At 39.3% G+C, this 24,171-nt stretch overlaps 3 protein-coding genes across 4 annotated transcripts in view; 1 reads left to right on the top strand and 2 right to left on the bottom strand.

Annotated features, from left to right (window-relative positions):
• Positions 1–1,751: 1,751 nt before the first annotated feature.
• LOC118807773 (caspase-8-like) lies at positions 1,752–7,195 on the bottom strand. 2 transcript variants are annotated; one of them, XM_036569854.1, is made up of 6 exons: positions 7,083–7,195; positions 5,561–5,857; positions 5,424–5,449; positions 3,766–3,874; positions 2,894–3,404; positions 1,752–2,806 (listed from the first exon to the last, which is right to left on the bottom strand). In XM_036569854.1, the coding sequence occupies exons 2-6, from the start codon at positions 5,853–5,855 to the stop codon at positions 2,659–2,661; spliced, it is 1,089 nt and encodes a 362-aa protein (XP_036425747.1). In that variant the 5' UTR covers positions 5,856–5,857; positions 7,083–7,195; the 3' UTR covers positions 1,752–2,658. The 2 variants fall into 2 exon arrangements, with proteins under 2 accessions (XP_036425747.1, XP_036425748.1); XM_036569855.1 differs by having other exon boundaries at positions 7,078–7,193.
• Positions 7,196–7,708: 513 nt separating this feature from the next.
• Positions 7,709–19,614, top strand: dytn (dystrotelin). Its single transcript, XM_036569853.1, is given in 15 exon segments — positions 7,709–7,731; positions 7,871–7,945; positions 9,256–9,284; positions 9,286–9,458; positions 10,877–10,962; positions 11,091–11,191; positions 11,476–11,547; positions 12,084–12,247; positions 12,814–12,925; positions 14,224–14,354; positions 14,428–14,581; positions 14,660–14,733; positions 16,402–16,552; positions 18,126–18,642; positions 19,509–19,614. Coding segments are annotated over 15 exon segments (1,956 nt in total). The 5' UTR covers positions 7,709–7,712; the 3' UTR covers positions 19,607–19,614.
• Positions 19,615–21,013: 1,399 nt separating this feature from the next.
• The window catches only part of adam23a (ADAM metallopeptidase domain 23a), a 31,555-nt gene continuing 28,397 nt past the window's right edge, over positions 21,014–24,171 (bottom strand). Inside the window, exon 26 of the mRNA XM_036569852.1 lies at positions 21,014–22,541. Coding sequence (XP_036425745.1) covers positions 22,496–22,541 — 46 coding nt within the window. The 3' untranslated portion in view covers positions 21,014–22,495. The remainder of the gene's footprint in view (positions 22,542–24,171) is intronic.

Below are 24,171 nucleotides of genomic sequence, written 5' to 3'. Positions count from 1 at the left end.
TTAAATCAAGTAATCTATTTAAGTATTTCTGACAGCCTTAGTGCCACAAGTTTGTGGAGGTCTTGTTTTTCTTTTCAAATCTGATTCAGAAAGAATTGTGTGTGGACACAGCTTTGAAAGAAATCTGATCTGTGTCACATTAAGGTAAAATTTAAATTTACACCACTTCAAAACGTAAATGTAGCTTTAGCAGTTGTCATGAGCCGTTCTCTGTTTTTCCTATAGCTCTTTCCCATGGTTGCAGTGTAAAGCAGGGAATTGAGAGCAGCTCGGTCAGCCACAGTGGCCTCAGAGTGCTGCTGAATGACCTCAGCCTGGTCAGATCAACTCACAGCGTGGGTTTGTGTGTAGAACTGACATGTACGTATTTGGTTAAGTGTACTGGTGAAAACTTATCTCACGGCATTGCAGTTTTTCACAATAGTTTACACACTAAAACTGGAACTTAAGGCAGTTACTAACATGTACCAGTTACCTAAACCAATATATTTTAATATTCTGTGCATTATTGATTGTGATTGATTCATCCCACAATCAGAAACACCCACCTAACAAAGGCCTGTGGCCGGAAACAGACCACTGATGAAGGACTAGAAGATGACCAACCTACCTAGCTCCCACCTAACACAAGATGGACTAACAGGAGTGTGGACAGTGGCGGAGCGCCCCTGAGTGGAGTGGACAGTAAGTGGACACAGTGTTTAAAAGCTCTAGCAATGCAGTCCTGTCTGAGCCACCTTTGCACACACTAACATGCATTTAAATTCCTTTCCTTAATTATCAGTGATGAGTTGACTGATGCCAATGATACATTTGTTATGTGTTCATGGAGCATTTCTAATATTTCTCCATGTAAATGTTGAAATTCTTTTATTCATTCACCTTCTTAGCCGGTCCTAAGTGCCAGACCATCGCAGGGCAGACAGACATACACATTCACATTCACACACACACTCCCACTTAGGGGCAATTTAGTGTCTCCAGATGGCCTGACTGCATGTCTTTGGACTGTGGGAGGAAACCACACAGACACGGGGAGAACACGCACACAGAAAAGAACTCCACACAGAAAAGACCCTGGACACCCAGCCGGGGAATCAAAGCCTGACCTAATGCGCCACAGTGCTGCCCTACAACCAGCACTGCTCCCAGTAGAACCCTCCTCCACCCCACATTAAACCTCACACTCCTACAAAAACATAAACTGTGTAATTCATCACCATTTTCTGCATGCAATATAATCAATATTCCATGTGGAATACTTATAAAATGTCTCTATAGTGTAAAGATTTTTTGCTTTTCTATTTATAGTGTTTATATTGTTAACTCCTCACCATCCCCACATGTAATATAAATCAGTACCTCATGTGCAATACTCTATGTGAAATTCAGGTAAAATATCCTTACAGTGTAAATTTCTGCTTTTATTCATTTATAATTCTTTATATTGTTAATTTTTCTGAAGGATAGAGTTCATATTTTATCTTATTTTTATAAGATATAAAAATAAGTAACAAATTGTAAAACAAGTTAAGGTTAATTTACTTGCTTGTTAATTCTCTTCTTGTTACTCTTTTGAGTGCCTTGCTCTCCCTTTGCTGCTGTAGCATGGAGAATTTCCCCGTTGTGGGACAAATAAAGGATTATCTTATCTTATCTTACTTGTTGAAATGTTTAGCTTAAATACATGAGAACATTGTATGCAGTGTTAATGTTGATGCACAGTCCTGTGCAAGACTTAAGCAAATAGTTTAAAACCCTTTACCATTACAATAATTACAAATCAACATTAATGCAGTAAAAACTAGCGAGACACTTTTGCTTTTTAAAAAAATATATATATCTTGTGAGCTTTCCTACTCGAGTTCTCCTCCATGTTCCCAGCCAGCACACAGATTTGTTAAAATCCATTACCACCCTTAATTTAATGAAGGATTGAGCCAAACCAGGTATTGGATGATAACTACGAATAATGCTGTGCTGCCAAGAGGAGAAGTTAGTAAATGGTTAGGTAAACACACTGACATCCATACAATCACTCCTTATTATATTAATATTGTTTACATTTATGCTAATATTAGTTTTTTTGAGCAAATAATTACTTACTGCCCCAGTATATAGCTTTAAAATATAATTTTCTCAGGTGCATAGAAGTTTTGCACAGTACTGTATATAAAATAATCTAATGTTTAAAAATGATTTCATAAAGATACAGAGGCAATCAGTCAGTTTATTTCGGGTGTATTTGGTCCAATGGAGAAAAAATATGTTAGAAATTAAAGACAAATTTTTTAATATTAAAAATTGTGATTTTTAATTACTTCTTTGCATGAAAATGGTTCCCCCATATTTTCACATATTTACTGCTCATAAGTCAATTCACAGTACATCGTTTTATTATGTAAAACCAAAACCAGTTAACTCCAGGGATTATTTGTAGAAAAACATCTAAATACTAATTCTGAAGAACAGATATAGTATAAAGCCGCACCAAACTAGACGCTAATGACTCATTTTAGCTTCCCTGTTTACCCCTTTTTCAAAACAGAAATAAAGAAAACGGACTGGCATAACAGAAAAAAGTAGACCTGTCCAGAACAGAATTATAAACAGAGCCCATTATGGACAGGTTGTGGTATTATGGCACTGTTGTTCTAGCTAGGGAACACGGAACACCAGCTTCTTCCTCAAGGTCACTTTTTGGACTGGCATCTGTTTGCCGTCCACTTCTTCTTGCGGTCCAAAAGAAACATTTTTACTGACTTCTTCATTCACACAGAGCAGGATAGACTGGATGTCTTCACCCCTTGAAAAAAAGAAAAAAACACACATTGATGAAAAAAATATTTCGTATTATATCAGTAGGCCAGTGCCACTGTTGTTTAATACTTACTTTGGACAGTACGTTTCCAGCTGCTTACACAAAGACTGAATGAACCACGAGCCTGAAAGTATGTCCCTGAATGAGACGAAGCCTTTAACGGTTGACCTCGCCACAAAGAAATCTGCATCATCTGGGATGGTGAACATCTCAACAACATCCGTTTCCAACACTGCTTCCTCTGCTGCTTCATCTCCTTCAAGGTTATCAGCCTGGACTTTAACTGGGCGCTGATAGTCTTTCCCACGACAGGCCTGGATGAAGAACACTTTTGGTTTGCCAGCCAGGCTTTGGCAGGAGGTTCCACTGAATGGAGTGAATATGTCCTCACTGGGGACGACACCTCCATCAGTGCCGTGCACCCCTTTACCACCACCATGGCTCAGGATGCAGCAAACGAAACAGTCACCTTCATGGTTCTTCTGACTGAGCTGCTTCAGGAGGTCTTTCATCTGCTGTGCAGTTTGGTCTCTGTGCACCTCCACAGTGAACCCCAGCCAGCGGAACACCTTTTCAAGAGACTCTGTAGGACAGAATAGAAAAGGCTGTTTTTCTCATCGTTTAATCTGAGAGGTATGTCACTTTGAATCATGTTCAAAGGTAATTCATGACACTTTTGCTGTAAAATAACTTTCCTAGGCTACTATACTATGCAAGAGAGATACAGTGACACAAAAGATCAGTATGAAGTTTTCTATTAACAATGTCGATTTAGAAGGATTATAAACTGATGTGACTGTTATTATTTTATTACCTCACTTGTGTTCTGTTGTTTAATAAAGTCATACTCTACATAAAAACTCGTTCATCGATATTTGCAAGCTAGTAATATAGCTGTGGTTACCAGATAATGTGGTTACCAGAAAAGATACAAAATTACTAACCTTCATCATCTTCAGATCCTATCCTGTTGCATGATTGTTGTTTAAAAACTATATTGTTGATGATCACACAGAGACCACGTGGAACGCTGGACATCTTGTATTCACTGATCTATGAACAACAATGGAGAATTTTCTGTATTGAAACATTGTTCTTACAGTTCTTTAAAAATGAATAATTACTTTTAGGAATGTACAGTGCTGTGAAAAAGTATTTGCCCCCTACCTAATTTCTTCATTTTTTTTGCATATTTTTCACACTTGAATGTTTCAGATCATCAAACCAAGCTTTTAAAATTAGACAAAGATAACACAAGCAGGCTAGAAACTCTCAAAAAACTGCCAAATTCTAAAGGGATCTTGATGCAGATGCGAAGCAAAGTAAATAAAAATCTACGAGTCTAGAACGGGCTACAAAGCCATTGCTAAAGGTCTGAGACTCCAACAAACCACAGCGAGAGCTTTCATCCACAAATGGAGAGAACTTGGAACAGGGGTTGAACCTTCCAAGGAGTGCAATGACAACTTATCTGGGAGGTCACAGAAGAAACCAGACAAACAACTAAAGAACTTCAGGCCTCATTTGCCACAGTTAAGGTCAATGTACACGATTCTACAGTAAGAGACACTGGACAAAAATGGCATCCATGGGAGAGCTGCAAGGCGCAAACCACAGATGACCAAAAAGAACATGAAGCCTTGTCTTGCATTTACCAAAAAGCATCTAGATGACCCCCAAGACTTTTGGCATAATATTCTGTGGACTGATGAGTCAAAGGTGGAACTTTTTGGAAGACATGGGTCCAGTTACATGTGGTGTAAAACTAACACTGCATTCCACCATGAGAACATCACACCAGCAGTCAAACAGGTAGTGTGATGATCTGGGGCTGCTTTGCTTCTGCAGGGCTTGGCAGACTTGTCATAACTGATGACTTGTCATAACTGATGACTTGTCATAACCATGAATTCTGCTCTCTATCAGAAAATCCTGAAAGAGAATGTCTGCCCGTCAGTTTGTGGCCTAAAGCTGAAGCGCAGTTGGGTTATGCAGCAGGACAATGATCTGAAGCACACAAGCAAGTCCACCTTGCCAAAATAAGGTTTTGGAGTGGCTGAGTCAAAGTCCTGACTGAATCCCACTGAGATGCTGTGGCAAGACCTTAAACGGGCAGGTTATGCTAAAAAAACCCTCTGATGTAGCCAAATAAAAACAATTCTGAAAAGAAGAATGAGCCAAAATTTCTCCACAGCGATGTAAAAGACGCACAGAAAGTTATCGCAAAAGTTTGATTGCAGTTGTTCCTGCCAAAGGTGACACAACCTGTTATTAGGTTTAGAGAGCAATCACTTATTCACATGGGTAATATAGGTATTGAATAAATCTTTATCTTCAATAAACGGAAAGATCACTTAAAAGCTGCTTTTTCTTTTTATTTGTGTTGTCTTCATCTTATATTAAAATTAGTTGGATCATCTGAAACATTTAAATGAGACAAATTATATAAAGCAATAATAGAAGAAATCAAGTGAGGGGCAAATACTTTTTCAGAACCCTGTACACATTTCTGTTGACACCCTGAACTGATGCACTTCTCTTGCATAGTAAATGTAACAGCAAAGAAAACAATATTATGAAATTCACTGTATTTTAAAATTACCTCATCGGGTGGCTTGACTGGACTATCTAAGGGTCAGATTGAAAGAAAAAAATGTGTTAGTTTCATTACAGCCAAATTCACAGATAAAAACATGGCATCATGGCTACCGAATGAGTGACCTCACAGTGTGGTTTTACCTTCGTTTAGTGCTGGTTGTGGAGGTCTGAAATGCCCCTTAAGCCCAGGGAAATTGTCCTGCAGCTGTTCATGCTGTAGTAGTTGTAGGAATCTGAGACATGTTTCATTCCCCTTGTTCATCACCTTGTCCAGAAGATTAATGATGATGTTCTCCTGGGTGTGGTTAGGGTGGTTAAGGTTGTTGTACTCCCGCTTAGTGATGATTTCATTCTGCTCAGCATGCTGCAAGACAAAGCTGGCATCTGCAGACAGAGTGTCGATGAAGAAGAGCTTCTTGTCACGTAGAGTCTGCATGACTGTACAAGGACAAGATGTTATATTAATAATAATAATATTATTAATAATAATAGTTTTTACATAGTTATTAATTGAAAAAAAAATATATATATATATAGTTATTAGACTGAAGATTATTATAAGCTTCTTACAACAAATTCCTTCATTATTAGAAAGTACTACTATATTACTACCATAATATCTAATACTACCCAGTTAGCAAAATTTGTCTGGCTCACTTGTGGGCCACATCGTTGGTTTGTTCTGGCCCAGTATATGGCTCTCACACTGTAAAGTGAGAAGAACTAAGGATATGGCCCAAATCTGGCCCAACTACATTGTTGGTCCACAACATTCACACCATAATTGTCCCACAAATGGAGACACAAGGCAAAATGGTATGAAGCTGTCCAGGGTCTGGCCTGTTCTGGCCTGCATGCCTAACATCTACCCGGTAGTCAGCCAACACTCACATAGGAAAGCCAGAATCAGCCCAAAACTGTCTGCTACCTGGGTGATATATAAAACCAGGGTATTATAGATTACTACAAGACAGTGTAGAAATATTACACGGAAGTGAACTCATTATAAATTATTATGAAAGTATTATACAACACTGTAGAAACCTTATAGCCTCTAATAATAAAACTACAGTAATTATTTTCAGGGTATTCATTACGGAACAGTGAAGACCATTTGTGCAGGTGTGCAGAAAGAAGACTAGGTTACTATTCTTTCTGTTTTAACCCAGGTTAGATAACTGCTTATAAATAAGTAATAGTAGTAACACAAGCCTTTCATATGGACCTGCTGGTAGAAGCCCAGCCAGCAAACAGCCAGAAAAAAACACCAATCCGAGGTGAAGCTGAAGAGGAGACGCTAGCACGGTTAGCCAGCTACTGCTCTGAGGTAAGTTATTTATTATTATTTGCATGTAGGACAGACATCTTCATGACCACGGCGAAGTGATAACGATTAGGTGATAGGTAGGCTAACTCAAAGAAAAAGAAAGAGTTGGAGCATTAAACCACTCTCGGAAGTCTTGCTTTACTACTTCAAAACTGTTTTCACTTCATTTTTCACGACTGCTGTTAAAGTAAACGAGAGGAGCTCGAGTAAAATCAGCCAGACACACAGCAAAGGGCGAGAAGGGCATGTTAAGTTATTTTCACTTGTACATCAAGTGCCCTACACTACTATTTTTGTAGTAAATAAACACTAGTTTGTCTGTTTTACCAATCTTACCGAGCAGTAGAAATGTCTGTCCTAGTTTTCCTCCAAGTCAGAGCCTTTTATTTTCACTTCTGGCTCAGGTGGAAATGCCTTATGGTTTCTTGTAAGGTGTGTTGCTGCAGAGCAACATTTTAACCCAGTCACAGGGTTGCCAGATACTCAGGGTTAGCAGACTTGCAGTGTTAATTTTTAGTAGGGTTGATTAAATCAAGGTACTGGAAAAAAAGTCTAGAGTTTGTAAAGAATAAATGCAGCCTCCAAAAGCAACAACAACAAATACATAAAACATTCAATTTTAATGCTGTGTATGTGAGAACATGTGTTGTGTTTTCAACCCCAATTCCAAAAAAGTTGGGATGCTGTGTAAAATGTGAATAAATGTAAACAAAAACAGAATGCAATGATTCTGGGTCTCATAGACCCATATTTTATTCACAGTAGAACATAGAACACATATCAGATGTTGAAAGTGAGACATTTTTCCATTTCTTGAATGGCAGCAACATTACATTTAACTAAAGCGCTGCTTCTATGGTACCAGGTTACTTGCACTGAAAGGTCACACTTTCAAACTATGTCTGTGTCACCATTGTGTAAAACCTATGCATTAAACAATGTTTTAATATTCAACAGCTGACTACTATGGATCTGGAGGGAATAGGTGAGTTGTGAGTCTTCAGTGTGCTGACTGCTTTATAGTTCAGGATGTGCTGTGCCCTCTTTTTAAGGTGGTGTACACGGATGTTTCTTTGTGTTGTGGCTCTGCTTTTTTTTCATCATGTTCTGCTTCTGTCCTGAAGAGGGTCTGAATGAGGTCCGTCCTGTAGTTTATCGTGCTGCCCTGAAGCTTCGCTCTTTACAGAAGCTATGCCAGAGTGAGTTCATATCTGAGTATGTATACACAGCATAGTTTCCACAGCTTAGAGGTCATAATGTCTACAACAGAAATATAGCCAGATTATTTACCACCCAAAACCACCAGTGATTGTGTTCTGAAAATAAATAAATATATAATAAACATATAATCTGAAAAAAAAAACAAACAATATATACTTTTACTCTGATTATTGCCAGGATTTCACAATATTTTGCACATTTTTTCACAGTAAAATACTGTATTCATCATTTTATTGTGAAATAAACTCATCCTAAGATAAGTTCTGTAATAACACAGCAAATAACTATGAGGTTGAGGTTAAGCAGTAGAAATGTCCGTCCCCTAGTTTTCCTCCAAGTCAGAGCCTTTTATTTTCACTTTTGGCTCAGGTGGAAATGCCTTATGGTTTCTTGTAAGGTGTGTTGCAGCAGAGCAACCTTTTAACCCAGTCACAGGGTTGCCAGATACTCAGGGTTAGCAGACTTTGCAGTGTTAATTTTTAGTAGGGTTGATTAAATCAAGGGCACAGTGCACTGCACAGCGTTATTGGATATAACAACAGCAGAGTGTTAAAAAGTCATAAACATTTAAATAAAAAAAATAATTTGGTCTTTTAAAGACTTTTAAAGTTTTACACTGGATTGTCTTGCAATATTTAACATTGTTCACAAAAAAGTCATTGTTTATTGTTATTGCCAAGCAAAAAGAAACTGTCTGTAATACACTGTAAAAAGTGGCTCGTCAGATCTACCTAAAACAATTACTTCATGTGGAAACAAGCAGTTGAACTAGTTTTATTCAACTCAAAATTACATTGATTAAAAGAGTCATTCATTCAAAGTATTTATTTAGGTTGAATAAAACTAGTTAATTTACTTGTTACTACGTGAAGCAATTTTTTAAAGGTAGATCTGATGAGCCACTTTTTACAGTGAATGCAGTAAATTATTGTGAAACTAATGCAACTACAAGCCAGTAAGTTGCTGTAATCAGTAAGGCATCAGTCGGTGTATTCATAACCATTTCATAACTTTCTGCGATGAAGCTTTTAAAGACATTGAACTCTTCAGACGTCTGGTTCCCATCACCACCACTGTGAAAAGTTCTGACTCTGTTTCCCTAGAATGGAGCTTTTTACATCAAACCGCTCTGAATTACTTTATTTATATCTTAACAATTTGATTATAAACATTATAAATAAAATGTTGTGCATGTCTTTTTGTTAATGGCGCTCAGTAGAAAAGCCTTATATGCTTACTCACATACACACGTAAGTCATTATATTTTCACTGTACTTTTTTTGTCCAGTGCATTTAGTCTTTTTCCGGGACTTGCGGCCCCGTTCTCCGTGCTGTGGGGGGTTCGGGGGACCCCACAGTGAGTCTCTCCCAGCAGAACTTGAGGCAGAGTCTAGAGCAGCTCTTCCATGGCGTCTTACAGGAACTACCAGAGCAGGCGGTATCAGAGGCCACTGAACAGACCACCAGACTCCTCTTCAAACTCTACGACAGGTCAGAAGAGCTGTCTAACGACACTGACAACAATGCTTTGAATTGATATGACTCAAATGTTGTAGTGTGTAGCAGTAAACTGAAATTTAGCAGTTGTGTTGACGTAACACAAGTGCAACCACCACACTCGAAATCTTTTTTTCCGTTTGTTTTGTGTATTCACTCATGACTAGTTTGCTCGTGTGCACCTAATATAATGTATGTATAATAATAACCCACATCTGGTAACCAATTATGGGCACATCACTTATTTATTTATTCCTCATTTATTCTGTGCTCTTTAATTTGTGCTCCATTTCTGTTGTTGTCTGCACCACTACACTGAAAAAAGTGATGCAATGAAATTTTACTTGATTCATATACATATATTATTTTCACATTCATAAAATATATTACATTGAAACAAATATGGCCAAAGGTAAGCCAACTGAAAGACATACAATACCATACAAAAGTCGGAGACCAGCCAGAACAGTCATTAAGTACAAATTATTTAACACAGGAAACATATTTAACAGAAAATTACACAGAAGCCTCAACGACTAAATATAATATCAAGTCTATCAGTATTTAATTTGTCCACTCTTTTCTTTGGCACACCCTGCTGCCACTTTAGTAGGGGGGAAGGAAAAGTCAAAGTAAAATAAGTGAAAACTCCAAATCTGTATTCAAAAAATGATTAAAAGCTACAGAGAAAATGGAGCTTCTAACAACCGTGCAAGACCACCAAACCTGTCACCATGAGATAAACAGTACTTAAAGCCTTTATCTTTGAGAGAGAGGAGAAAGTCAAGCTCCTCTCTGAAAAGGTTCCTATGTCTCTGTCCGTCCTTCTTCTGCACTATATCACCAAAACTGGACATCTGAGATGTGGAATAACATTTTATGAACTGATGAATCTAAATCTGTAATTACTTGGATTGTGTGAAGCAGAATAAACTTTGGAGGTGTGAAATAAAATCACTGAAGATTTTTTTGAAAAACTGAAAGCAAGTCTCCAGAAAAGAAGTACTACTAAATAATGATGTGAACAAACTAAATACTAAAAATGATATGATATTGAGTTTTTGAGGTAGTCAAATATACATTTCCTGCTTTTTTCCTGACACTCAAAAATGAATAACGTGTACTTTATGGCTGTTTTGACTGACGGTGCACTGTATGTGAGCAAATGTGTTGATGTAATATATTTTTATATTCATGTGGATTCCATACACATAACAGGCCATTTGTCCACCAGTGAGCTTCTATAACCTAGGAACAGCTCAACCAGTTTGCACTTAAGTCCCTTTAGTTACTAATAAGCTTTTGTGTGTAACAAGCTTGAAATGCTAAGGGGTTAAATTGAGTGACCCCTGGAATAGTATGTGTAATTAAATGTCTATTTATTATGTTTATATACTGTATTTCTGGTGTAGAGAGGAGACTGGCTTTGTCCTGCTCAGATCTGTGGAGGCTGCTCTAGTTGTCCTTTCAGGAGACACTCTCTCTGCCAAACACAGAGGTCAGCACTCACAGTATTCACTTACATTTACACAGACACTCACACAGGGTCCTGTGTGGTTGTTGCTCTTGTTAGTGACCTGCAGTCTTTGCAGTTGAATCATGTGGCATGCTCTGCTTTTCCTGTAGCTCTGTTCCAGTTAGCTGTTAGCTGCAGTGCGAGGCAGGGAACTGAGAGCAGCTCGGTCAGCCACGGTGGCCTCAGAGTGCTGCTAAATGACCTCAGCCAGGTTTGTGTGTAGAACTCATAGTTGATCTTTCCAGGTAGAATAATTATGTGCTTGCTGTCTGAGGCCGAAATGCAATAAGGCCAGATTTGCTAGCTTTAGTTTATGAATTTGGTGTGTTTTGCTATTCCTGGCTCTTTATTTTCTCTGGCATGAAAGAGTGAATTTTATAAAATGGCATGTGAAAAATAAGAATAAGAACAGATCAGCAGACAACATGATATGAGACATGATAATTCTGAATTACTGGTTGAAGTTTAACATGAGATTTTGGCTGTTTGTTCAAGGTCCCAGCAGTGGTTCAGGAAAACCATGTTTTTGGACACACAGAGACTGCAGTCCGTTCCTGCTTTAATGGAGTATGGTTTTTTCCTTATACACACAAACGCCCACACACATACCATAATATGTGCCATATGTTTATATATATATATATATATATATATATATATATATATATATATATATATATATATATATATATGCCCCCTTTTACCCTGTTCTTCAGTGGTCAGGACCCCCATGGACCCTCACAGAGCAGGTACTCTTTGGGTGGTGGATCTGACACAGCAGTGCTGCTGGAGTTTTTAAACACTGTCCACTCACTGTCCACTCTATTAGACACTCCTACCTTGTCAGTCTACGTTGTAAATGTAAAGTCAGAGACGATAGCTCATCTGCTGCTGCACAGTTTGTGTTGGTCATCCTCTAGTCCTTCATCAGTGGTCACAGGACGCTGCCCACAGGACGCTGTTGGCTGGATATGTTTGGTTGGTGGACTCTTCTCAGTCCATCAGTACCTATACATGTCCCTGACATAGTAGCTTACCCCTTTTCTTGTCCTGAAAACGTATGAAAACAAGTACACAGAGATACACTCTGTTATTGTCTTTAGGTGATTAGTGCGAGTGTAGGGGAGGAACACTTTGTGAGCTGGCTGCAGTCGGAGCCTCGTCTTCTGCTGTGGCTCTCCACTCTCTATAGGCTGTCAGTCAGCGAGGCTGTGCTGCACAGAGTCCGCTGCCATGCCTGCAAGGCCTTCCCCATCTCAGGCCTCAGGTATGAGTGTGTTTTAATGTGTGTATGTGCATATTTCCCTTTGTGTTATGTGTATCTATGTGTCTAGGTTTCTTGAAGTGTGCATATTACTACTACTAATACTATTACTATCACTGAGAATAATAATAATAATAATACGTTTACATTCCTATATTTGGCAGTCGCTGTTATCCAAAGTGACTTACAGTTTAATCATGTTACAGAGGTGTGGAATGTAGTGTTGCGTAAGGACTGTTATGGGTATAGCGTGGTGCGCTTTCCCAGGCAGGGAACCAAACCTTAGTCTGTCACATAAAGGGCCACGGTATTAAACTACGTTATACCATAATAATTACATGTGTAGCAGGAAAGAGGTGCAGCAAGGTAAACACATAATACATAATTGTTATATCTTGTAACACTTCTTATCCAGAGTGAGGAATAGGTGCTTTGAGGTAGCCATGATAAGTGGCGTTAGCAAAAAGCACATGGGCAGCAAAACAATGTTTAATTTTGCAAGTATGTCAGGATATATTAGTCAGTGTGTACATATCTCTTAACCTCTGCTGAGTGTAATCTGTCTGTAGGTATCGCTGCCTAAAGTGTCTGAATGTGCACCTTTGCCAAAACTGCTTCCTCACTGAGACACGCACAAGAAAGCATAAACCGTACCATCCAGTTCTGGAATACTGCACTCAGGTCAGAAAACTACATTTGACAAATTCATGCAGAACTTTATGACCATTTCCTTACCGTTCACATAATCCCATCTGTACAGTACAGTGTAAAAGCCTAAAATTACACAACCCCATTTCCAAAAAAGTTGGGACGCTATGCAGAATGTAAATAAAAATAGAATGCAGAATAGAATTTCAAATGTTGATTCATTAGACCACAGGACACTTTTTCACTTTACCTCAGTCCATTTTAAATGAGCTCGGGCCCAGAGAAGGTGGCAGCATTTTTGGATCCTGTTTATATGTGTTTTTTTCTTTGTGTTTTAGAGTTTTAACTTGCATTTGTGGATGCAGCAACTAACTGTTTTCACAGACAGTGGTTTTCAGAAGTGTTCCTGAACCCAAGCAGTGCCGCCTAAAGGGCCCAAACATCATAGGTTTTCAGCCTTGTCCCTTACATACAGAGATTTCTCCAGATCCCCTGAGTCTTTTAATGATAGTATGAACCGTAGATGATGAAAAGCAAAAGTTCTTTGCTATTTTATGTTAAGAAACGTTATTCTTGAATTGTTGCACTACTTGATTGTGCAGTCTTTCACAGAGTGGTGAACCCCTCCTCATCTTTACTTCTGAAAGACTCAGCCTCCCTGGGATGCTTCTTTACACCCAATCATGTTACTGACCTGTTGCCAATCAACCACCAGGTTTTTTTTTTTTAGCATTACACAACTTTACCAGCCTTTTGTTGCCCCCGTCCCAACTTTTTTGGAACATGTTGATGGCATCAAATTCAAAATGGGCATATATTTTCAAAAAACAATAAAATGTCTCAGTTTGAACATTTGATGTGTTGTCTTTGTACTACTATCTATGAAATATAGGGTTTAAATTATTTGCACATCATTGTATTTTGCTTTTATTTACATTTTGCACAGCATCACAACTTTTTTGGAAGTGGGGTTGTATTTACAGTTATTTATCTGATTAGCAAACATTCATTTGTTAAAATTAGAATAAACATAAATATAATAGATCGTGATTTCATGTGTATCAGTGCACTAGCGTAACCATTTCCAAATCGCTCCTTGAGACAGCCCAGTATTTTTAGTTACCATCTGATACCTGCTTCAGCTAATCAATACTATATTAGGTTAAATCAGATGTGCTCTGTTCTACTAACAGCCTCACAACATAGCAAGAACTTTACTGAGCTTTACTTTTTACTGTATCAACCTCTTCTACAGGCCCCCTAGTGGCCTAAGACCTTTGCACAGTATTGTAATTCCTGCATATCTATGATATGTTATACTTCATCTTCAGCCCTCGTGGAAAGAATCAATGGCATCGCTGGCGTCCAGTGCCCGTCATGCTCTTCTGCCCAGGCGCTACACCAGGAGAGAGGTGGAGAGGAGGGCACTTAGAGCTAGATCTGACATAGAACCACAGCACAGGTATATAAAATCTGTGTATGTTTATGGGTGTTTGTGGCGTGTTCATTCCTTGAGTTGTTCTCGTTGCTTTCAGTACTTACTTTCCAGTGCAGCCACAGCAGCAGTGTGCCAGTGATCCTGGAGGTCTTCCTCCTCCTCCTCCTCCTCCTCCCTCTGATTCTCCTCCTCTGCAGATGAAAGTGGAGTCTAAAGCCCTGCAGACAGACGAGCCAGACGCACAGCCTCAGGTACGTCTATGGCTTCACATACCAGCAGCACTTTCTGACCGTCACTGATATGGACAACTGTATCTGGGTTTCTTACAGAGGAAAACATCTCTTCTTCAAAAAGACCTAAGCATCACGCAAAAGGCCATGAGGGACCTGCAGAGAGATAAATGGTAAGTTTTTGATTTAGCCCCTTAAAATCTAAATGTAAGACTGAGTGCTCAGTTATTGTTATACCACAGCTGGTCGCACTGTGATTGGCTGAGAGGCAGTCCATGCATACCATTATCGCCCAACAACTGCACTGGACCCAATCCACCCCCTCCCCAACTCAATTTCTATTTTAGAAAATGAACACTGGGGAGTGTGCAGTTAAACTAGACTAGGTTAGTAGGCTAGGCTACTAGGCCACTTCTGTTGTGTAGTAACACATTTAGCATATTTTAGAGCTATTTTTCTTTTTGGTGCATACATACACATTCTTGTTAATCAGTTTTATGTCATCATTATCTCAAAATCATAGTTTTTTATGTCATCATTATCTCAAAATCAATAATCATGAAGCTCCTCCTCCTTCCAGTCTAATGTCCTATAAAATTTCCTTCACCTTGCATTTCTTGTAACAAAGGTTTCGCCCCCACGACCAGCCCATCTCCTCCCTGTTCTTCAGTCCTCTTTCTGTTCATAAGTGGGGTCCAGCTTTGTAGCTCAAGCTAAGCCACCGAGAACTTCTGACCAAGTTCTTAGAGTTCTCACCCTTTCTACAACCATACAGTCTTCTTATTTTTAAATCATATATTGAAAATAATAAACAGTAATGAGACTGGTGTAATAATGCACTCATTACGCTATATCATACGATATTAGCTAGGTTCTGCAATCGTAGGTAAGTGGCTAAAGGCACTCTCTTATGTATTATTGCGTAATTCTTAGATATTAGTATTTAATGTTTAGTATTTTAGGCATGAAAGTGTGGGCCCACATATAGGTCTTTGAGGTTTATGCAGAAAATATCTAGAACACATTTATACAAGGGTTATATTTGACAATTAAAGCTACACTATGTAAGATTTTTGTTCAAATTAAAAGAAGTAGCATAATTAGGTCTGATGAGAAGAAAAACATGTTAAAATATGATGTGTGTGCGCTGCTGCTAATCACCCTGTAAAGCCTGAAACAGTCATTTAAAAAGTCAAAGGTGTCCAGATTAGGAGGAGTTTTTCAGGACACGTCACATGTCTTCATGTCTTAACGTCACTCACGCAGGCTCAAAAAGAAGATCCAGTTCGATGTTTAGGTCTCAAATGCAAAATCAACATTACACTGATGAAGATATGATAAAAATAGTAGATAATTCACTTACTTCCTCAGAAGATGCATCCCTCACGAAGTTTTGAATAAGGTCTCTTAATACTCTTTCAGTGCGCTTGCAATCGTCAGATTCATTTGCTCAGTGCAACATGTAGCATGCATTTACACACTTTCACCAGAGGGGTCTCCAAATCACCAAAACTCAGTCATATGCAGAAATGTGGGCACGACTGGGCAATTTACATATTTTGATGATATTCTAAGTGAAAATAAGTTAACACATCCTCTACAGAAATAAATTCCAACACATTTTAATACACAATTACTGTTTATTTGCAGAGTTTAACATATTGGGGAAAAATAAAACATAAAATCTGGCCTGTGCAAAAGTTATGGCACATTACGGCACAAGTTTGTTACCTGAAGAGGATGAATTGACTTATTTTCACTTTAACAAAACATGTAATTTGACCAGGCGTGTTTGCTTCAAACTTTGCTTCAAAGTGTTTGTGTCTCTGTGTGATCATCAGGCTGCTGGAGAGAGAGTTTCAGGTGTGGAAAGTAGCAGCACAGTCAGAGCACGACTCTCTGGAGGACAGGTGTGCAGAGCTGGAGACCACCATGGATGCACTGAACCATCACAACCGACAGCTGGAGGAAGAGCTGGAACAAATCCGACATGTGAGTGGATACACAGAAAGGATATGAGAGAGACGATGCCTGTCATGGTTACAATTAGAAATAGTTACAGCTGCATGCAAGCAGAGTTGAGTAGTATGCATGTATTGGCGTTAAGTAATCAGTTGCAGTTACAGAAAAAAGGCACAATCTGGCACAAAAGAAATCTCACAGCAAACTACGTGTTTTTTTATGGCAATAATGTTAGCTCATAATTGATGGATTCAAGTTAAACTAAATACAATATGTATTTTATAATATGTAATTTTGCTTTGGTAAACCACTTCCACAGTGTAGCTGTTCACTGGAAGTAATCTGTAGGACTGTATTCCTGTGGGAACGGTGTTACACATTATGACCACCTCCTTGTTTCTACGCTCATTGTCCATTTTATCAGCTCCACTTATTATATAGGTGCACTTTGTAGTTCTACAGTTACAGACTGTAGTCCATCTGTTTCTCTGCATACTTTGTTAGCCCCTTTTTACCTTGATCTTCAGTGGTCAGGACCCCCATGGACCCTCACAGAGCAGGTACTATTTGGGTGGTGGATCATTCTCAGCACTGCAGTAACACTGATGTGGTGGTAGTGTGTTAGTGTGTGTTGCACTGGTCTGAGTGGATCAGACACAGCAGTGCTGCTGGAGTTTTTAAACACCTCAGTGTCACTGCTGCACTGAGAATAGTCCACCAACCAAAAATATCCAGCCAACAGCGTCCTGTGGGCAGCGTCCTGTGACCACTGATGAAGGACTGGAGGATGACCAACACAAACTGTGCAGCGGCAGATGAGCTACCGTCTCTGACTTTACATCTACAAGGTGGACTGACAAGGTAGGAGTGTCTAATAGAGTGGACAGTGAGTGGTCACAGTGTTTAAAAACTCCAGCAGCACTGCTGTGTCTGATCCACTCGTACCAGCACAACACGCACTAACACACCACCACCACGTCAGTGTCACTGCAGTGCTGAGAATGATCCAGCACCCAAATACTACCTGCTCTGTGAGGGTCCATGGGGGTCCTGACCCCTGAAGAACAGGGTAAAAGGGGGCTAACAAAGTATGCAGAGAAACAGATGGACTACAGTCTGTAACTGTAGAACTACAAAGTGCACCTATATAGTAAGTGGAGCTGATAAAATGGACAATGAGCGTAGAAACAAGGAGGTGGTCATAACGTTATGCCTGATCGGTGTATACCCTCACACACACATTCACACCTAGAGGAAGTTTAACATCTCCAATTAGCCTGACTGCATGGACTTTGGACTGTGGGAGGAAACCCACACAGAATTGGGAAGAACACGCAAACTCCACACAGAAAGGACCCTGATCCCCCAGCCAGGGAATCAAACCCAGGCACTGGTCTGGGCTGATTAAGGGATAAAAGCTCACTTTTTAGTCATAAAGTTTGAACCAGTTCTTCTGATTTGTGTTCATGCAAGCTCAGATAACATATGGAACAACAGAAATCTAACAATTCAAATATGGACATTAATGGATTAATAACAGAATAGCATAACTGCAGTTTAAGGGGTTAAATATTGAACTAATCCTTTGTGTTGACCTGCACAGGCTTTGAGTATGAGAGGAAGATGTGAATTTGGCAGTCCTGACATCCAACAACTTCCCCCCTCACCTCCCTCACAGCAACACAACGGAGATGACACGAGTGAGAAACAGCGGACAGCGTCCGAGAGTACAGATTCACACCGCGGCTCCGTGGCTGAAGAGGGAGAGCCAGAGCGAGAGGAGGAGGAGGAGAAAGAAGAGAGGATGTGGGAGAAAAAGGAAGAGGAGGATGCCGCTCTTCATCAGATGCAAGAGGAAGCTCATATGGGTTTAAATGTTATGGAAGGTCTGGTAACACAGGCGAAAGAGGAGGTGCAGCTTGTTGGAGAGCCTGAAGAAGAGGCTTTAGAAGAGGCAGAGGAGCCAGAGCTTGAGAGGGTGGAGCTTATCACAGAAAGTCCACCCTCATATGGGTCCGCCCAGGAGGATTCTGGGACAGAAAACTCAGATGAGGAAGAAGAGGAGCTCTGTGACTTGGTGCAGAGACTTAAGGGTGCGCTCCTTCTAGCCGCTCCCACAGGCAAGTGCACAGGCTGAGTGCAGGTATTTTTGAGTGGTGCGCCAAAGTTACTTGATTCAAATATACGCATTGTTTACACATTAATAAAAGATACAACATCAGCACAGCTATTGCTAAAAGTAGCTAACCTGAAAGATACTGCCGTGTTTTATTAATGTGTAAGTTATGTGTGCATTCAAATCAAGTAAATCCAATGCATTCATTTTTCAGTGTGCAAAATGCACAAGAAATCTCTCTCAACATAAATACCATAACACTTTACTGTAGGGTACTGTTCATAAGGCTACATGACACCTTCATAAGCCTGTCATGATGACTGATATAACCCTATATGAATGTTTATAAATGCTTATTCCAATAGGCATCATCTGTCATAAAGGCTACTTTAGCTAACTTCGATCAAAATTGGTAAATGTGACCTTCATAGCAAATGATGCCAATTGGAATAAGCATGTATAAACATTTATGTAGGGTTATGTCAGTTATCATGACAAGCTTATGTGGGTGTTATGTAGCCTTATGAACAGTGCCCTACAGTAAAGTGTTACCAAAAACCCTTATATAGTCATATGCAAATATGCAGTTTTGCTACAATATGCATATGCAATATTGCATTTTCTTCTATATTTCGATATTATATTATTAAAAAACAAAAAATCTTAACTTTGCTATACGATTTGCACAGGCCACATTTTATAGTTTATTTTCAATTAAATTTAGCAGATAATCTGTGCATTAATATGCAAAAGTGTGTTCTGTTGATGTTTTCATTTGAACAACAGCGACGAATCCACATAGAAGAGAAAATGTCAGCAATTCCTAACTAAAATAAACACATAAAAAATGTTTTTCCTTCCACCTTCCAGGGTCCAGTGCTCATCAGAGAGAGGCGCTGTTACAGGCAGCAGGAGCTGTTGGAGATTCTGTATCTCACCTGGTTACTTCTGTCAGATCCTTCACCTAGTCTACAGATGTTCCTGGCCAATCACACCACAAACATGGGCAGAGGCCGTACATCATCAACCAACCACATCCCACCATTTATTTAATGTCTACTTAAATCTAACCATGCTTTCCTCCAAATAGCTGGACTGACTAGATGACGTGAGAAGGACCATCTGCAGCCCGAGAGCAGACTCTCTGTCTCCTGTTCACAGTCTCCATTTGTCCTGCAGGCGTGTGGATGAGAATTCACAGCAATGTGTTCGTTAGCGCGCCTGGTGTAGGTGCTCTGCATACAGCAAAGTCATCAGACTGCACAACAGGAATCCAGCCAAGTGCAAAGACATGTTCCATAACCAGAAGGGAACAGAAAGAGAAATCTTTGCTGTCAACCTTCAGACTGAACTTTATCAGAACTTTAACGTGGTGCCATTCCTGACAGCAGTTCTTTGATCATTTTCCACATTTGTCAAATTCAGAAAATGTTAAGCTAAACCTGCTTGAGCTTTAGTCAGATTCAGCAAGTACCCTAGTTCGCAATTATTTATTTTATATGTTGATATAAAATACATCACTTGGTCTTTTACCAAAGGAATTCTTTAATTTAATGTACTGTATTTAATAGATTGACTTTACAAGCACCACACTTAGTCATTCTTTATTGTTTGTATAAATACACAGAAAAGTTGCTTTTTATTACTGCATTTTATACCTGCGCTTTAATGCATGGATTGAAGTACGATTTTTTTATTTTGTATGCTGATATGAAAAACATTTTTTATATATAGTTGGCTCCATAATTATTGGCACCCTTGGTAAAGATGAGTTAAAAAAGATAAAAATGTCTTTGTGGATTTTTTTTTTTAACAAAACCACACACAGCACAATTATTGCCCCCTAGAAATAATTCTAAACAAAATGGAACTAAAGCGTGTTCCCATGTTTCACTTCAGTGTTCAAGAGCTGTTAAACAGTCATCTATGACTTGATCTGGACAGATTCTGCACTGAAAAGTGGTCTCAGGTTCCTTGTTCTGTGTTCTCTAATCTCATCAAACAATACAAGAGAAGACTCATTGCTGTTCAGTTCTGTGGTTATGCTGGCAAAGGGTGGTACTAAATACAGTGGTGCCAATAATAATGACGCATAGATTTGTTACAATTTTTTTTTTTTAATTTTTGTTTTCTTAATAAATTTACTTAAATTACAAGTTAGATTTTTTGAGTGTAACCTAGTTTATCACAGAAAGTTTTCATAACTGTTTGTTTTCTATCTTTACCAAGCGTACCAATAATTATGTGGCTGACTGTAATCCTAAATTTTTTTTGTTAATAAATGTTTATAGTACCATTTTTATTAATTATTTAATTGTATTATTATTATTATTATTGTTTTAATAATGCACCAGCAAAGATAAAAAAAAGACTCAATTTTTTGTCAACCTCTTTATTGTTTTGTAAATATTTCCATGGGAACATGAGATGAATGCAAAAGGGGTGGGCTTGTGGTGATGAGAATGGACATGAAGTGGCCTATGCCAGTGGAGAAAACCCCTGAAATCTTCCCTATTGGTTAATCCCAAAATAACCCCCCCCTTCTATGACACTGGGCCAGTCCACTCGATAGCCTACTACCGATTACTCACTGTATTTTTGCTTTTTGCTGTCCCACAAATATGACTATGATAACAAATATTAAATTTTAGAAGCTGAGTTTTTCCTTGAAACATTCATTTTTAAGTATTTAGAAGTTTATTCAAAAGACCAACGTAGTCATGGCCAAGCATATAAAAGACTGCCTAATGGTAGCATGATAGAGTCAATTGTGCAGTTGGTATCATTTCTCTATGGTTACCGATCCATAGGGTCTGTGCGACGTTTCCCCTTTGCATAGTAAGTAAAAGTTAATTGTTTTTTTTTTCCTTTGACATGCAGTTACCTTAAGAAGCGCGGCAGGCTGAGTGGGCTCCGCCCCCAGTGCAATTACATCATGCAGCTCTCGGTTTAGCTGAAAGAACATTCCGCACAGGGTGGTCCTACAGGGCCACTAGGCCCAGCCAGTATAAGACGTTATAAGGGGAGCAGTTATTGACATAACCAGGCATAAATAATGGTGTGTATGTGTGCATGTATGTGTGTGCGTGCTTGTTTATATGTGTGTTGACTACGCCAGAGTTTACAGTGTACTCGCTGGCCACATTGTTGGATTCTAACTTTGTTTGGTTTCCTCTTTTATCATTAATATGGCAGAAAATTCCTGCAATACAACATGCTAAAACTGGAAAGAAAAAGCAGTTTAAATCTATGTCCGTGTAAAATGAAGCCGAGACAACGAGACCAAAGTCTCGTCTTTTGTCTCAATACGGTATGAGTCTTTTCCGTGAGGTCAGGCAGCCTAGGCCCATTCAGGCCTTGAGACCACTAGAGGGGAGTCCCACCTGTCATTGGTTCTATGATCGATGCAGCATATTCAATGCAGGTTCATCTCCAACTTGCTCTTCTTTATATCATTCTAAATTTATAAATTTATAGAATTATGTTCTTCGTTTTTAGCTTTTTGTGTTGAGTTGGTGACCCTCCTCTGCCATGCAAGTGCCATAGCCAGGGCTGATCATGCCAAGTTTAAAAACGGGAAGGTCAGGATGATCGGAGCGGGAAAGCAGTACCCACGGCTGGTCATCGAGGTGATGGGTCAAAGATCGTGTAAGAGAACAAGGGTCTTGGGCAGGCGTCGGGTGCATGACTTTGGGTGAAAAATAATCTATTGTTCTTTGTCTCTTCCTTGTTTTCCTTTTCTCTTTTTTCAAGTAATGCTAACTGGCTGTTAGCAGCAGGAGAGGGTACAGTCCAGCAGGTAGCTCGCTGTCAAAACCCATGGGACACCAGGCAAGGCTGCAGTCTCGAGTCCTCTTCTAGATAGCGCTGGCATTGGCATCGTATCGTCTTTTCTTGACATTTCTTGGTGGTGTGGGCAAATGCAGGGGGGGCAGAAGATATGGAAGTTAGTGCAGGCAATGCCAGAACCATTAACATACACCATCACTGCCCTCTTGGGACACTGAACAGCTGAACCCAGGCAACCCAGCAACCACCATGTATAAAAGCAAATCACCAATTACTTGTCTAAAGCCCTATTTGAGCTAAATTAGATTTACCAAGAGAGGCACTATAATTTAACAGCAATTTAATATCAACAGTGATTAACAGCAAAACTTATAATTCAATCTGGTAAGAATCTGCAATGTTCATCGTTTTTACCAGTGTGACAGCAATAATTCTGGAATGAATGGCTGTAACTGGCTAAAACTACAGATCCCTTAGCATTAGTAGTCTTGCTTTTCGGTATTGGTCGAGCCTCACAGTCAAGGTTGCGGCCAAAATAGGAGAGAATGAATTAAGAGTATTATTAAGTAGGCTATACCGACATTTCATGGCTTACTGGCGTAAGCATTGTGAACAGCAAGTACCCAATGCTGCGATTAAGTTCTTGTAATGGTTTATAGTTGAAGTCTTTTTTTAAAAAATGTCTTAAATCATATCTACGTTATCTAATTTTCAAATGCCACTGAGTTCTTTGAATTCTCAGAAAAAGTGCGTACATTTTTAGACGCATCCGTAGGGTCGTACAAAATCAGACAGCCTTCAGTGACGTAATGGCTGCATCCAATTTAGTGTACTTGTAGAGCTACGGCCCTCATTTGCAAGTACCCACAAGGACAGCATCACAAGGCTGTCCCATGTCTCATTTTGCAGTCCAAAGGGGCACTCATGAGTGCCCTCTCTGGGCAAACAGTTTGGCTTTTGGTGACAACTTCATTAATGCAAACCCAACATTTCTTGAGATATAGGCTAGGACCAATCAGAGAGCAGGGGTTGGTTTACAGCTGTCTGACCAGGTAGTGAAGAAGATATTTAGGTGCAAGCTAAAATTTTTTTATTAATTTAAATTGCCATTGAGATTGCTTGAATGCTGGAAATCTATGTTGACATAAATAAGCAAATTAGGTACAGTAGATAAGCACATTAGAAACGAGTAATTTAGCTGGCTACAGTACCCATATAGCCTGTGTAACACACCCCAAATGCACACTTTTAAACCTAGCACCCTCAAAGTCTTCTGCCTCCACATCTACACATTAGTGATGTCACCGAAGTGTGGACTTTGAAAAAGAGTGCAGGACTTTCAGAAAAGGCCCAGATACGTCTAGTGAGTGTGGCACCTGTTGCAAAATGCAGCTCTGATTTTTGATTATGGACTGTATATTTTATCCATTATGAATCTGTTAGATTCCTTAGAAGGTAGCAAACGTATTCTGATAAATCTAATCCAGGTCAAATAGTGCTTAAGTCTCAATCCTGATTTAAAGGAGTTAACACATCGCTGTCCGCAAATTTTTACAATTTTATTTAACTGTACAATGTTGTTGGGTTGCCTTGGATACCAGCAGTTCCCCTTCGCAAGAGGAGCGGACGTAGAAGCGTCCCTCCACTCGGTGCGAGTGAGTGAGTGTTAGAAAGACACGGAAAGATATGGAAAAACAATATTACCTCCTGGGAGAGAACACCGACACAAAAAAAGGGAATAAAC

Source organism: Colossoma macropomum, unplaced genomic scaffold (genome assembly GCF_904425465.1).
Source record: "Colossoma macropomum unplaced genomic scaffold, Colossoma_macropomum, whole genome shotgun sequence".
NCBI lineage: Eukaryota > Metazoa > Chordata > Actinopteri > Characiformes > Serrasalmidae > Colossoma > Colossoma macropomum.
This window is presented reverse-complemented; position numbering and strand designations above follow the sequence as displayed.